Source organism: Thermobia domestica, chromosome 11 (genome assembly GCF_964235325.1).
Source record: "Thermobia domestica chromosome 11, izTheDome1.hap1.1, whole genome shotgun sequence".
NCBI lineage: Eukaryota > Metazoa > Arthropoda > Insecta > Zygentoma > Lepismatidae > Thermobia > Thermobia domestica.
In genome coordinates, this window is record NC_137464.1 from 178,909,505 (window position 1) to 178,923,936 (window position 14,432).

Consider the following 14,432-nt stretch of genomic DNA (forward strand, 5'->3'; position numbering starts at 1 on the left):
GTTCATTGAACCAATTTTTTTCTTTTTTCCTCTCTCTATCTTAGATACCCCCTATTCGTTTGTCTGCGTTTAAAATTGCAGGTAATCTGTCTCCCCCTTCATTTTAAATCATCTTCTACACCTAGCAAACAAGTGTGTATATATATATATATATATATATATATATATATATATATATATATATATATATATATATATATATATATACCTCTCTTTGTGTTAACTCATACATTTTTATCAAGTATTTTGTATATTACTGCAGCAAATACAACAAACCATCTCCCATTTTCTTTCTTAATTTATCGGTTAGCTAATCTCAATGTTTTTGGCAATCAGTTAGTGGTAAAGTCATTTTTGATAATTTAATTTTACTTATAGAAACCTGAGGTTCAATGTTGCGTTTACAAAAGCTTTTTAATGACTTCTATCCTTAGCCACTTGGATTTAGTTTGTACTTTGTATTTCTATTTCTGCGAGATTCATCTTACTTTTGTCCTCCCATTTTTGTATATGTGTTGACTTTTTCTAGTTAAAAATTAAAAGTATTTCCTTTCTAGCTACATAACATATTCAATTGGAGTCTTCTAGACTTGATATCCTAATAATTTTACTATTATCCGTTTTTTGGTTCAAATATATATGTTAACTAATACTACAATAGCCTTGGCTAGTGTACTTACTAATGCTTTTAATATTTTGTAAGCGATTATACTTTCTATTTTTGATATACGATAATCTCTTACTATTTTAAAAAGTTAAAATTTGAGCACTGTAATTTTTCAGCATGGTTAAAAATTATAATAACAAGACCAAAAATAAGTTTCACCTACATAATATTTGCTATTTACTATAGAGCTCACCAAATCATTTAAAATTTGTATAGAAAGCAAAGAGTGAAAATATTAACTGAGTTTCCTTTTATGAGATTTCATTGAAATCGATCCGTAAAAAATTATGAGAAGTTAAATAAGTCAGGAGTTTTCGTAGAAAAAAAAATCGGTTAATAATACGAGAGGTTAAGTAAATAAAAACTTTACGTAGTAAAACAAACTGTCCAAACATTTTCTACAAGGCCTGTTACTTGAAATAACACGAAAGAATTATTCGTGAAATCAAACTTTTTAACTACTTATGAGTTTCCAAAAGAAACGATATAATACATAAGCTGAGTTTTCTTTGGAATGTTTAACACATTCACACAGTGTTCGAGTATTTATTAGGACAATATAAATAATTAGTATTTTCGAAACATTTCTTTTTTATTCGTTCACAAATAAATTATTTAAGTTTTAAACTTTTATTGTACTCTAAAGCAAAATATATATTTCAAGTTCTAATACTTTAGTAAGTATTTTATTATTCGTATTTATCTTTAAATATTTTCTTAAATTGTAAAATAATATTACGAAAAATGAAAATAATGCAAACATGTGAAACAAAACTAATCGGCAAATAATATAAGTAAATGCAAAAAAAAATAAATATCAAACATATGTTACTTTCAATCATTTTCAAAAATTTTTCTAATTATTTATTTCATTAACAATTTTTTTTAAAAAAACAAGAAAATTATTATAATGCAAAAGTTTATTTCATTATATTTTCATCACATTACAATACAATAAAATTACAATAATAAAAAACTTAATGTTATCCTCAATCATTACACAATAATAATTATTATTATTTCTTGTATGCATACAATACATTTAATGTTATAGAATGTTTTATTTTCCAAATTAAAAATATTAGTTACTACAAAAATATTTTTATTCCACAAATGTTTTTTTCTGCACCTTTACAATACAATGTTAAATGTTATTTATAAAGTTCATATATAAGGTTACGTATATGTAATACAATACAATAATAATATTGGACAAATTTAACATAATTAAATGAAAATATTTCAATTCATTCGAAGTTAATCCGTGTAAATTTAATGTTCAATTTGTTTTTGACATGGTAAAATTTTATATTTACGTCTAACAAAACGGATTAACGAATTCACTGTTCACGCACTTTGCGTATAAAGTTTATACTTGAAATTTCACTATAATGTTCTTCAAACAAATCAATAAGAGTTATGTCGTTCGATAACAGCAAAAGTTCCAATATCATGAAGAAATAAACATTGATGTTCAAGATGCAGGAAACATTGTTCACAAGAAATATTATTAAAACGTAAGTATGCACTTATAGCTTTTAAAACACAAACTTCACTAATATATTCTTCACTACATGATACACAAATCATGTTTTATCGGAAACATAATATTCAAACATACATAGTCAAAAGTTTAAAGTATAAATCGTTGTTTCACTTTTTGTATGTCTTTATACTATTTATACAAACACAATGTTCACTTTACATCTGCAGTTCACTTCACATATGCTTTCTATCTTTCATTCTAAAAATATCAATCACTTCACTCAAAAATTTGTTGTCCCTTTCTTCAATGAGATCATAATACATTTCATAAAACATCTCCTGTGTACATATACCAATTACATGTGATTTGGCATAGGTATAAAACAGTTCATCGAGTTCTATTTCTATTAAACTTGATATTGCTCTTTCCACCAATTCTTCTTCACTCATAAATAAACATTCGTCGGCCATTTGGTTCTCCACACTTTCAAAGCAACCAGTACAAATTAAATTTTTTCGTCTCCCAATCTTTAATAGCATTTAAAATGCACTTTGAGTCCACTTTAAAATTTCCGCACATACAATCCAATCTACAAAATCGTGACGTTCTTGAAAACAAAGATGGTGATCCTGGTAAAAATTTTTCTTCAATATCTGTACAGGCACGTAGCCAAGGGGTGGGTCCGGACCCACCCCTTCGGATCCAGAGACGAAAAATATTAAGGAAGGATAAAAGAAAAGGAAACGAGCAGAAGATGAATCAACGTCAAAAATATAAAGCTACAGCAATTGTTAGGTTATTCTTTCTTATGAGGAACTTTATGTGGAGGAAACCGGGGGAGAGGGGTACAGTTGAAACCCCCTATTATTGTAACGAAGTATTCCGATTCCCTCTATCTCCATGCTAATCCTATGGACTACAAGTGACAATCGATAAACCGGTTGTCTACCTAAGATAGACTCTTAGGTAGAACTTAAGAAAGGCCCAGAATTACCAATAATATGAGTCATTTTGAATTTCACGGCAGCACTAATCCATTTCATAGGATGTCTTTACTTCCGAAAGAGATCTCGTTGCTATCCCTTACAGGCGTTAAACGAAGATAAGAAAAAGACGAAGAAAGAAGACAAGTAGAACCGAGTTCGAATGGCATCAGAATACTATATCCTTTCAATACTTTTTTATAGTTTTTTACTCAAGATTTCTTCATAGTTTTTTTTATTAAAATACTTACTAACATATCCTCATTTTATTGTCCAAAAGACCAATATGGATATGTTGCCAGTAAAATAGTTTAGATTGGTCGATCATCTAGTGTGTAACCCTTAATATACCAAGCTCAAATTACCAACGTAGATTACCAAGCTGGGGTCCTTTAAGGACCCCATGCTTTTTTATATATATATATATTTCTCAAAATTTAGTGTGTAAGGTGACTCAACTTAAGTTCTTTGGGTGTCCAAAAATATATTTAAGGTAAATAATCATAGATAACATGAAATGACGTGTTTATTTTAACAGTACTTATTTATTCATTATTTTTATTTTTGTATTTATAAATGTGATTACATATTTTTAGCAAGAGTTTCCTGACTTTCTTTAGAAACTGAATCATTTACAAACTGACTGGAAAGTACACGGACTGTTTTGTTTTTCTTTGGTACATAGCTCACCACTGCTATATTGTCTGAAAATATGGATTTTGATGATCACAGATATCTTCCTTTTTGCAGTTTCCATCTTTGAGGGAATGTCAGTTTTTTTTTCTCAAAGTTCCTGTCATGGTAATATTGTTCTTCAGTAAAAATTCAGCTGTTTGCACAGATGTAAAGCAATTGTCTGTAGTTACCCCACTTCCAGACCCAAACAGTGGTACCATCATTTCACATATTACACGGTGTCACAAATTTTTCCCTCGTGCTCCTCCTGGAAGCTTCCCAGTATAGACTTGCGTGTTGAACAAATATGACGTCTTCACGTCTGCAGCTGCCCAGACCTTTATCCCATATTTTCCTGGTTTCGATTTCATGTATTGTTTCATTGAACATTTGCCCCGAAATGGGACTAACTGCTCATCCAGTGTAGTTTCCTCAAAAGGTTCAAATAACGTCTTACAACTTTCTACAAACCAATTCCAAATTTCATTTATGGCTGCAGGTTTATCTTTTTCCTTTCAGCACGTGTTGCTTTATCATCAAACCTGATAAACTGTAGGACATGTGCAGATCTATTCTGTGTCATGGCAGCAATAAAAATTTCACGACGAATACATTCATCTGTCGTTCACATCTCAGAAATTCGTTCCTTCCGACAGCGAAGAGCTCCAGCGATCAGTAGCACACACACACACATACAAAAAAAAAAAAGCTCTCATTTCGACAGAATCTACATTGGTCCACACTTTCATTTTGTTTGGAGGATTTTTTTTGCATTGAAACCCTGAATAACACATGATGCTTCAGCATTAGTGTGGGCGCAAATTGTATATACAATTTGGTCATCAAGGAACATATTAAAAACTTCAGGCATTCTGGTTGCAAACGTAGCTGGTTGTTTTGGGCCGGGAGACGGCGAGTCACTGGCGGCTTTGCACTAGTCCATTTTTGTCCTGTCTTTGCAATGAATTCCTCTTCATCAGTATCACAATCTGATGGTTCACTAGCAATGTCACTTTCCTCAGAATTGACTTCCAGGTTGTCTTCTCATTCTGACACACCTTCTTGTGTAATGAAGTCCTCATCAGATTCACTCAGGACATCTTCTGGGCCACTGAGATTACATTCATTAAGTATATAAGCAATATCATCATCTGAGATCCGCCTACGAGACATTTTCAAAAAAAAAAAAAAAAAAAAAAAAAAAACTTCAACATTCACAATCTGTAAAAATCAAGAAATAAAGTAATTAAATTATGCAACATAGTTTATCAAGCGGGGTCCAGCCGTACCCCAGTTAAATTTTTATTTTTATCTTTTTCCAGAATGGAAGGAATGTATGTTTAATTATATAGTATACGTCTTTAAGGTATAAAGGACACATATAAAAATCAAGAATAAATTGGTTCTTATAGTTGCGGCAAATTCACTAAAAACATTCACTTGGGTCCCTAGAGGACCCCGCTTGGTGTACTAAGGGGTAACCATGGTATTTCATGTCACCCCCCGATTACGAAATCCTAGCCAAACGAAAGAATACATGTTGCCAGTAAAACAGTTTAGAATGATCGGTCCTCTGGTGTGATAACCACAGTATTTCGTCACGGACCCCCCCCCCCTATTGCGAAATCCTGGCTACGTGCCTGCTTGAACAAGCATAATAATTTCTTTAACTATCGCAAATTACATTGAAAATTTTGCGTTGTGTTGGCGCAAATCATTACGTTATAAGGCTAATAATTACTACTGGAATCATAGTGGTATGGAAGGAAGGATGTAAAAGAAAAGAAAGAAAACGCCATTTGTTGTTAAGTGCTAAAAGTCCCAGTGGAAAATAAATATGGATTTTTTAAAAATGGGAGTGAAAGGAATGGGAACAGTAGTTTCAGAAATTGTGGATAAAGTTGCTCTTAAGAATCAGGTCTGTTTTGCTCGCAGTATAAAATAGATACAAAAGTACTTGAAGTGCAAAGTATGATTTCCGATTGGGACAATGTTTAGCAGAAGGGATCCAGCTGTTTTTTCTTTAAAAAATTACAATTTCGTTAGTTTCTGTTCACAACAGGTTAGGTTAGTTTCGGTTAGGTTAGGTAACTTTATGTTAGATTATATTAGCGTAGAGGTCAGGCATAATTTTGGAAAAATGATCGAAGTTGGGGTCAATGTTCCGTTAAGGGGGTCCAGTGTCTTTGACACCACTTCTTTCTATTGATTTTCGTTTGATTACATAATATATCGTTATATTAGGTTAGGTCAGGTCAGGTTAGATTAGGTTAGCTTAGGTCAGGTTAGGTTAAATTAGGTTAGCTTAGGTCAGGTTAGGTTAGGTTAGCTTAAGGGAGTCGAGTGTAGTTTTGGACCCCCTTAACGGAACATAGACCGAATTTGGCTTATTTCTATTAAGTTAGTTCAGGTTACTTCGGGTTAGTTTAAATTCGTTTAGGGATATAGTATACATGAAGGTGCATCAGTTCCCGAATGAGCACGACGCTCATACTTTTAGGGATTATTCATTGAGTATGTACGAACTTACAAAGGGTGTAACAAAGCGACTTTTATTTACTTATCGACTGATACGAAAATAAAAAAGAACGTACCTGTACTTTATATCTGCATGTGTAGTGCCCTTGTACTTTACCTATGACTATGTGTGTGTGTGTGTGGGGGGGGGGATTTAAAGCATATCGCATGTCTTGTGCACATGGATACTTCTTACTATTACACTACGTAGAAAATTTATGGTACTTCATGTAGAAGTGGTAATAGAACACAGAAGAAACGCAGATCAGGGGGTTCTCATGTATACTATTACCAATTTTGCATTTTTTACGTACTTCTGGACCCCGTCTGCTAAACATTGACCGAGAAAACTTAAGTTAAATTGTGGATATGTATTCGTGGATTGATGTGATATGAGGTGAGAAGGCAGTAGAGCATGATCTGACAGTGTTTCAAACCCTCTGTGTTATTAACTTAAGGATATGTATCCTGCTGTAATGGAGGGAAATACATAAATGTAGAGCGAAAACTACTAAGAGGGGAGTTGCATTTGAGAGAAGTGTAGTGAATTGGGGCAAATGTATTCTCAGTGTGATATATGTATTAACATAAAAATACAATAATGAAAGTTAATCAATTAAACATTGATTCACTTGTTGAAGCCTTACATCACAGAGTAGGAAGTTAAGTTTATTATCTGAAGTCACTACAGTGATACTAACTCATCACAAGAAACCATAGAAATGTCCGAGAGTTGCGAGATCCGCATATTTGTGAAATTAACGTTAGTAAAGTGTTACGTTATTTTGAAAAACAAATGTGCAAGCAATAAAAATAATCGGAATAGAAGGGGCCGATCGCATATCTTTATATCGTGAAAACAGGAGTTTTTCACAATCCTCGCTTACGCGTATATCCACCATCGCTGACGCGCCAGCTCACTACGGACGCCAAAGTCCTGCAAATCCAGGCCCGAATGGATCTATATTCTGTGCCCGGCTCGAGCCGGGTGGAGAACGGGCCGGACCCTAAACTGGCCGGGCGTAACCGGCCTGAGAACAACCAAGTCTGATAAGTAAAGTCAATCCTTCAGTATGCAATGGAAAATTAGAAGTGTATCGTCATAATATTGCAATGTCTATTTGTCCCCCTGGAATGGAAATATGGTGTGAAAGAGTATCAAGGTTTGTTTTCTATATCCCTATTCTGTCTGTCTATGTGTTATCTATGCTTGCTCTGTCTAGCCATGTTTATTATACCTAGGTACAATAATAAAGCTCATGGACGTAAAAGTCGTATACTACACTCATTAGTGCATTACGAGTAACAGAGAAGATATGTAAAACTGCTACACCATATGTGATACTAATACTACAACTACTACTGCTAATACAACTATTACTATTACGAATGCTAGTGCTAATTCCACTATTGCTGCCACTGCTACTATTATTACTACTACCACTACTGCTACTACTCATTACTATACTAATACGACAGCGCTACTGCTGTTACTAGTAATACGAAAACAAAGCAATGAAGATGAAATCTTTGAGTTTTACGTCCGACAGTTATGCCGGCTAGGCTAAAGGAGAAATGGTGAATGAATAAAGTGGGAGGAAACGACAGAACGCCGAGAACCTCCCCTCCCACACGGTGTTTGTCCACCCAAAGTTCACTTGGCGAGAGCTAGGAATGAACCAGGGAACCCATGCACCAGAAGTGAACGCTCAACCACTGAGCCACCCTTCCAGGAACACATAATCGACCCTGGCGTCTTGGTGATTTATTTAATCATATTTTGTTATATTTGTAGTATCATACTATAAACAATACAGGAACATGTAACACCATTTGGTATTTCCCTTGCTAATTGAACATTACTACAAATTGCGCTGATCTTATGAGCACGCCAGTTCTCGGTTTTGGCGTGCTCTGTGTCTACTGGTAGCGTACCAAATTCTACTTAGTAGGTCAGGTGCTTGACTTTATCATACGTTCTTTAGGTAACTACGACTCAGGGCATATAGATGATGATGATTGAACTTTGCGATCAATTTGCGACGAACGACACTAAATGTAATTTTTGAAGTGACTAACATCTATATATTTAGTTTTTCATAAAGTAAATCTGGAAAGAAAGAGAAAAATTTTGCGTTGCACTGCGATTGCAAAGTTTGGAAGACAGGATAATTAATCGGCTCTATTGTTTTAGTCATTAATGAGTAGTGTGTACTTTGCAACACTTAACAGTTCCAAGGTACTAATTTTGCGCAGTAATACTATATTGATGAATATAGATTTAAGAAAGAGCAAAAGGAGCATGAAAATAAGGAATATTCGTGATTAACAGTGAATAGTAAACGCCAGAAATGAAACAGGGTTAATTGTAGGTAAGGTATATGAAAGTAAGAACAGGTAAGTTGTAATACATCAAAAACAGATTCATTTGGGTCTTATCTGGGTCCGCCATCTGTGGCAGTTTAGCCAAATAAGCATGTACTGTGTTAAAGAAACCGCTATATTAGCAGCTATTCTTTAGTCAGCTCGATAGTGCACTGCCAGATGTATATGCTGATAATGGTGCTTAAAGAATGTGGGTTATGACGGACAGATGGAGACCAAAATTAGGTTTAAAAAAAAATGTGTACAGGAGAAATCATTCCATGTTACGAAAAGGTAATTGAAGTGTGAATAATGTGTGATCGTAGTGATACCGAAAATCAGTGTGTGCAGTCGGGGGGTGGGAAGTATGTGATAGACTATTTGCTTTTCACAGAATAATACGTAAGGGTGTGGAAATACATAAACTGAAGTTGGAGGTATGGAGGGGTCCTGTATCGGGTGCGATATTTCAATTATGAACCTAACCTAACCTGGCATAAAGAGACCTAACCTGACGTATCCTAATGTAACCTAACCAAAAGTAACCTTAGTTTTAAAAAAGTGTGAAAAATCTACCAGGAAGTAACAATTTTTGGTAATGAATGCTGGCCCCCATCAGCCCGACATATGCCAGGAATTTTATCAAAGAAAGAAAAAAAAAAAACAGCTAATGTTTAGCAGAAGGGGTCCAGCAATTCTTTCTAAAGCGTGTTACAATTTCGGTAATTTCTTTTCACATTAGATTAGGTTAGTATAGGTCATAGGCGTAGCCACGGGGTGTGCCCAGGCACACCCTAATGGCCTGCTTTATCAAAGAAAATTAAAGAAAAAATAAGCGATATATTCCTTTTTCCAGATCAAAATTATTAAAAGTACAGATTATTTGAAATATTGAACCGCTGAGTATACCCCCGAATTCCACCTCTTTCTCAATATTGGTTTAAAACTTACCTATATTTGTGGAAATATGGAAACTGTGTGGATTTTTTTCCTGAACGCTCGAAATTAAAAACTGACATAATACAGAAGACAATACGTACAACAATAATAACAATGTTTACAGTAGCATATTTGCTGCCAATAATTACCTTCCCTTCCATTCTTACAAACAATTAATTATTGTTTTCTTTCTGTAGGGCAGAAAACTTATCAGTAAACATTTTGACAATGCATTAAATTTGAAGTAATTTATGAATGTCGCAGATGGCTTGTATTTTAATCTTTATCGACTAGTTTACTCCGTTGTTACTGTGACTGTATTTGTTTTTTTCGTATTCTGTTGCAAGCTCATATCTCAAAATGATCGATGGGACCATTATTTAATGAAAATTGCCTCTTGTTGGACGTGATATTTCGGTCGTGTATACTTACCGTAATTTTTCTTAAATAGTGAGGTTATGCTTTAAAAGAAAATGGACCGTTTTTACGTGAAACAAAAACAAACAAACAAACAAAAAAAAAAAAAAAAAAAAAAACAGAACAATTTTTAATACCTCAGCACTAGTACTGTCAGAATTCGATTTTGATTAGGAAAGGGTTCTTTCAATGGATCCGCAACAATGTCAGGGGTGCAAATGAAGTGTAAAGAAAAGAACAATTCAATAATGTACGTTCACTACTATGCTTATTGTTGGAATCTTGTACTTGTGGACTCATGTAGCTCGCGAACCGAAAATAGATTAGTTTCAGACTTTTTTTTTTTTTTTTTTTTTTTTTTTTTAAGGAAAAACTAAATTCCATTACTCTTTCATTGAAGGTATTTCATCAAGGCATGCAGTTTTGAAAGTATATGCCAGGAAACTGGTCTAAACTTGAGAACACTGAAGTCTGTCAACAACGAGATGGCCGTGGCACGCTGAAGCTGTTTCTGCAGTGAAAAGGAACAACTTGGCAATTATTTTAGCTTTGGAAGAAAATACTTAAAATAGTCATTAGGGGGATGTGAGAGCTAAAGGGAATGGACTAAAACAACAAATCAGATCGTTTGAGTTCATCTTTTATCTCATAATGCTTCATCCAATCCTGTAAATGATCGTGAAGGTTAGCAAGTTACCCCAAAGCCCAGATATAAATCTACTTTCGGCTGTATCTAGTGTGAGATCACTTCGCAATGCTGTGCAATCCATGAGAAACTCATCTTAATTCATGGGATTTTACAACGAAGCTATTAAGATCTGTGATAGTCTGAAGATTTCAATTCTCCAATAAAGATGCACAAAATTGCAGAGTGTTGACAAATCAATCAGTTCGCAGCATTTGTACGAAACAAAGGATCATCAAATGAAAAATTCTTGTTATTAGCCTCTTTCAGACTCAGTTGTTTGTGGTATTGATGAGAAATTTAGTCAAGAAACTATTGGAATCGTCAGTGCCGTGGGAAATTTGCTTGACTTGAATGTAAAGGATGAAGAAATAACCCTCTTAGCAAAAACATGCAAATTGTCAGGCGACGAGTTGGCAGCAGAAGTAAGACTTCTGACAGAAAAATCGTCTGTACCTAAGGGAAGTTCTTCTGTTCCGCTACAGGAGTGGTTTCTTTGGTTGGAGGAAGAAGATAGAATGAAGATTTACTATATTCTACTCTGTGATACAGCACTTTCCTTCTATACCTGTCACGAGCTGCATGTGTGAGAGAGCTTACTCAAGTTAAAAGTAAATTGAGAGAAACTCAGACGCAGGATAGATTGGAAGCACTGCTTTTGTTGTTTGTGGAACAAGAAAGAGCTTCGTCTATTGATGTAGATAAACTTATAGATGAATTTAAGAGTGTTGTGTCTTTCGACAGACGTTTTTGCTGGTATTTTTATCAGGGTGGATTGATTTAAATCACGTGATTTTTTAAAATAAAAATCGTTGATTTAAATCAAATTCCGAAATAAGTTAACTTAAAGTGTAAATAAGCAAAATCCCGTTTCTGTTCTGTTATTTTGATTTTAATACAATGAGACTTAAATGTATGTGCAACACAGTATGGAAACGAGTGTCATGCAGAGGATGATCAGGGAAATTCCGTTTTAAATGGGTAACGGGTGAATCCTGTTTTCTTCTCTTCATTACATAGGGTTTCTAAATCGTTAACTATGCCAACGGGAAAATCACCATGGACATTTAAGACGAAAATTCTTTTGTATCCACGTCTATTTGTTTGTTTCCAGATAATAGGGGCGTATTTAGAGGGGTTCGATCCCTCCAAAACAAAACAAAAAAAAAAAAAAAAAGATTTTTAAAACTTTAGGCGAAATGTATGTACTAAATGCATAGAAGTTTCTCGGGATCGTAATACGGCAAATTTTGGGTGCGCTAAAATATCGAATAATACTTTGATAAAGTGGATACTTTCAAATATCTAGGATCAATATTAACAGACGAAAATGATATTCACGAAGAAATTAAATGTTGACTAAAAGCAGGGAATTCGTATTATTATTCAGTTCAAGATCTCTTTTCGTTGCGAATTCTGTCGAGGAATTTGAAGCTTAAATTTGAAAGTATTTGAGAACAAGATCCTGAGGCGAATATTCGGATCCAACAGGAACGAGAATGGCGGAAACTTCATAACGAGGAACTACATAATTTGTAGGGTTTACTAAACATTGTTAGGGATATCAAGTCTAGGAGATCAGGTGGGCAGGTCATGTAGCCAGGATGGAAGGTAGTAGGAACGCTTTGAAAGTCTTAACAGGAAAACCAATCGGAAAACGGCCATTAGAAAGACCTAGGCGCAGATGGGAGGGCAATATTGAGATGGATCTCGCAGAAATAGGAATACAAAATAGAAACACGATTCAGTTGGCTAAGGATAGAAGTCAGTGAAGAGCTTTTGTGGATGCGACATTGAACCTCCGGGTTCCATAGGCCATAAAATTAGTTAGTTAATTTTGGGCGAAATTTATGTACTTTATATGTATTTCGTGCCGCTAGCTAGTTGAGATTTAAAAAAAAAAAAAAAATATGCCCCTGCTATATGTCAGTAACTTTCGTGAAAAGAAAGGTGTCATGTTGATAAACATTGCTGTACTTTTTCCTTAATGCTTAAGAAACATTGTTTGGATTGAAATAGGTTAATGATTGGGGATTAATTCAAAATTAAACCCCAACACTTTCACTTAAATAACATAATTAATATTTAATACTAATTCCCGATGCTTTTTCTTCAGTTTGCTACTTGTATTATGCAAGGAGAAAGATTTGATTTAAATAAAATAAATCGATTTAAATAAAAAAAAATCAACAAAATGATCTTTTTTTAAAATCATGATTTTTTTCCACCCTGATTTTTATGTATTTATTTGTAACATTTATGAACAATTTGTGTGTATGTGGAATTTCTATGCAGTTTGATTTATTCTACCACATAGCTATATCGAGAAATTTTCAACACTGTCATTAAGTGAACTTATATTCCTTTAAAAACATTAGTGCAATTAAAAAGGCAAGTAATTGTATTGTAAAGCTACAAAGGTATTTAGAAGGCACAAGACTTGATTTGTTTTATTTGTGCAAACCCAAATATAAGGTTCTAGCTACGCCTATGGTGTAGGTGAGTTTAGGTTATGTTAGTTTATGTTATATTATGTTAGTGTAAAGGTCTAGCATAATTTTCAAAAAAAAAAAAAAAAAAAAAAAAAAATCGCTCATATCTACTAATAGGCCTATTAGGTTAACTTAGGTTAATGAAATGAAATGAAATCTTTAAGATTTACATTCAACGTGTATTTCAGCTAGTTTAAAGGAGATGGTGATAATAAGAAATGAAGGAAATGGTGGAATGAGGAAAGTGGGAGGAAACGGGAGAACCCCGAGAAAACTCTCGCTCACGGTGTTTGTCCACCACAATGCTCACTTGGTGGGATCGAACCAAGGACCCCATGCAACAGAGGCAAACGCTCTACAACTGAACCACCGCAACTCCTGAGTTTAGGTTCAGGTTAGGATAGGTTAGATTTGGTTACCTTATGGTAGGTCTAAGTACTTAAATCATCCATTTCTCCAGTAAATTTTGTGTTTCTTACGTGCTTCTGGACCCCTTCTGCTAAACGTAACCCAAAAAACTTAAATATTTCAAGTTACACCAACATGTTTCGTGCTATCTTATTTCAAGTATGTATAGATAGAGATGCAAAAAAGCCGGCTTTTTTTGAATCGATGGTTTTTGCACATAAAAAGCAGGGTTCTTTGAAAGAAAACGAGAATTTTGGAAATATTGGCTTTTTTCATTTTCATGATTTTTCTGTTTAAATAGCTTTCTTATAGTATCAGTATCGGATTTAGAAAAATATTTGGGAGGGGTTTTTCTGAATAATGTTTGGTTTTCTAAAAATTCCTAACTTTTATTTAAGAGGAGCTTAAGTTTATGAGTACAGGCATAACAAATATTTGGTTTCGTTTCTATATTCAGCTATAATCTTCCAGATACAACCTTGAAGACCATTTCATACTGATAATCAGTGGCGGATTTAGAAAACTATTTTGGGAGGGTCTTTTCTTATTAATGTTTAGTTTTTTTTTTTTAAATCCTAATTTTTTATTTGAGGACACATTTTTTTTTTTAAACAGAAGTCCGGTTTCTTTTGCCCCACCTCGTATCTAGGATGAATATTAACAGGCGAAAGCAATATCCAACAAGAAATTAAATGTCGATTGAAAGTAGAGAATTTGGGTTATTATTCAGTTCAGTACTTTTATCTTCGTGAATTCTGTCGGGGAATTTGAAGCTTAAAAAGATATAAAACGATAACCA

The 14,432-nt window shown here is 33.9% G+C and overlaps 1 protein-coding gene across 5 annotated transcripts in view; it reads left to right on the plus strand.

Annotated features, from left to right (window-relative positions):
* The first annotated feature begins 5,451 nt into the window (after window positions 1–5,451).
* The window catches only part of LOC145664584 (AP-4 complex accessory subunit Tepsin-like), an 87,109-nt gene continuing 78,128 nt past the window's right edge, over window positions 5,452–14,432 (plus strand). For 2 of the 5 annotated variants that reach the window (XM_081731372.1, XM_081731376.1), the window contains exon 1: window positions 5,452–5,729. In XM_081731372.1, coding sequence (XP_081587498.1) covers window positions 5,649–5,729 — 81 coding nt within the window. In that variant the 5' untranslated portion in view covers window positions 5,452–5,648. Of the gene's footprint in view, window positions 5,730–6,897; window positions 7,492–14,432 lie in introns of those variants that run through there. The other 3 variants (XM_081731374.1, XM_081731371.1, XM_081731373.1) reach the window with 3 other exon arrangements.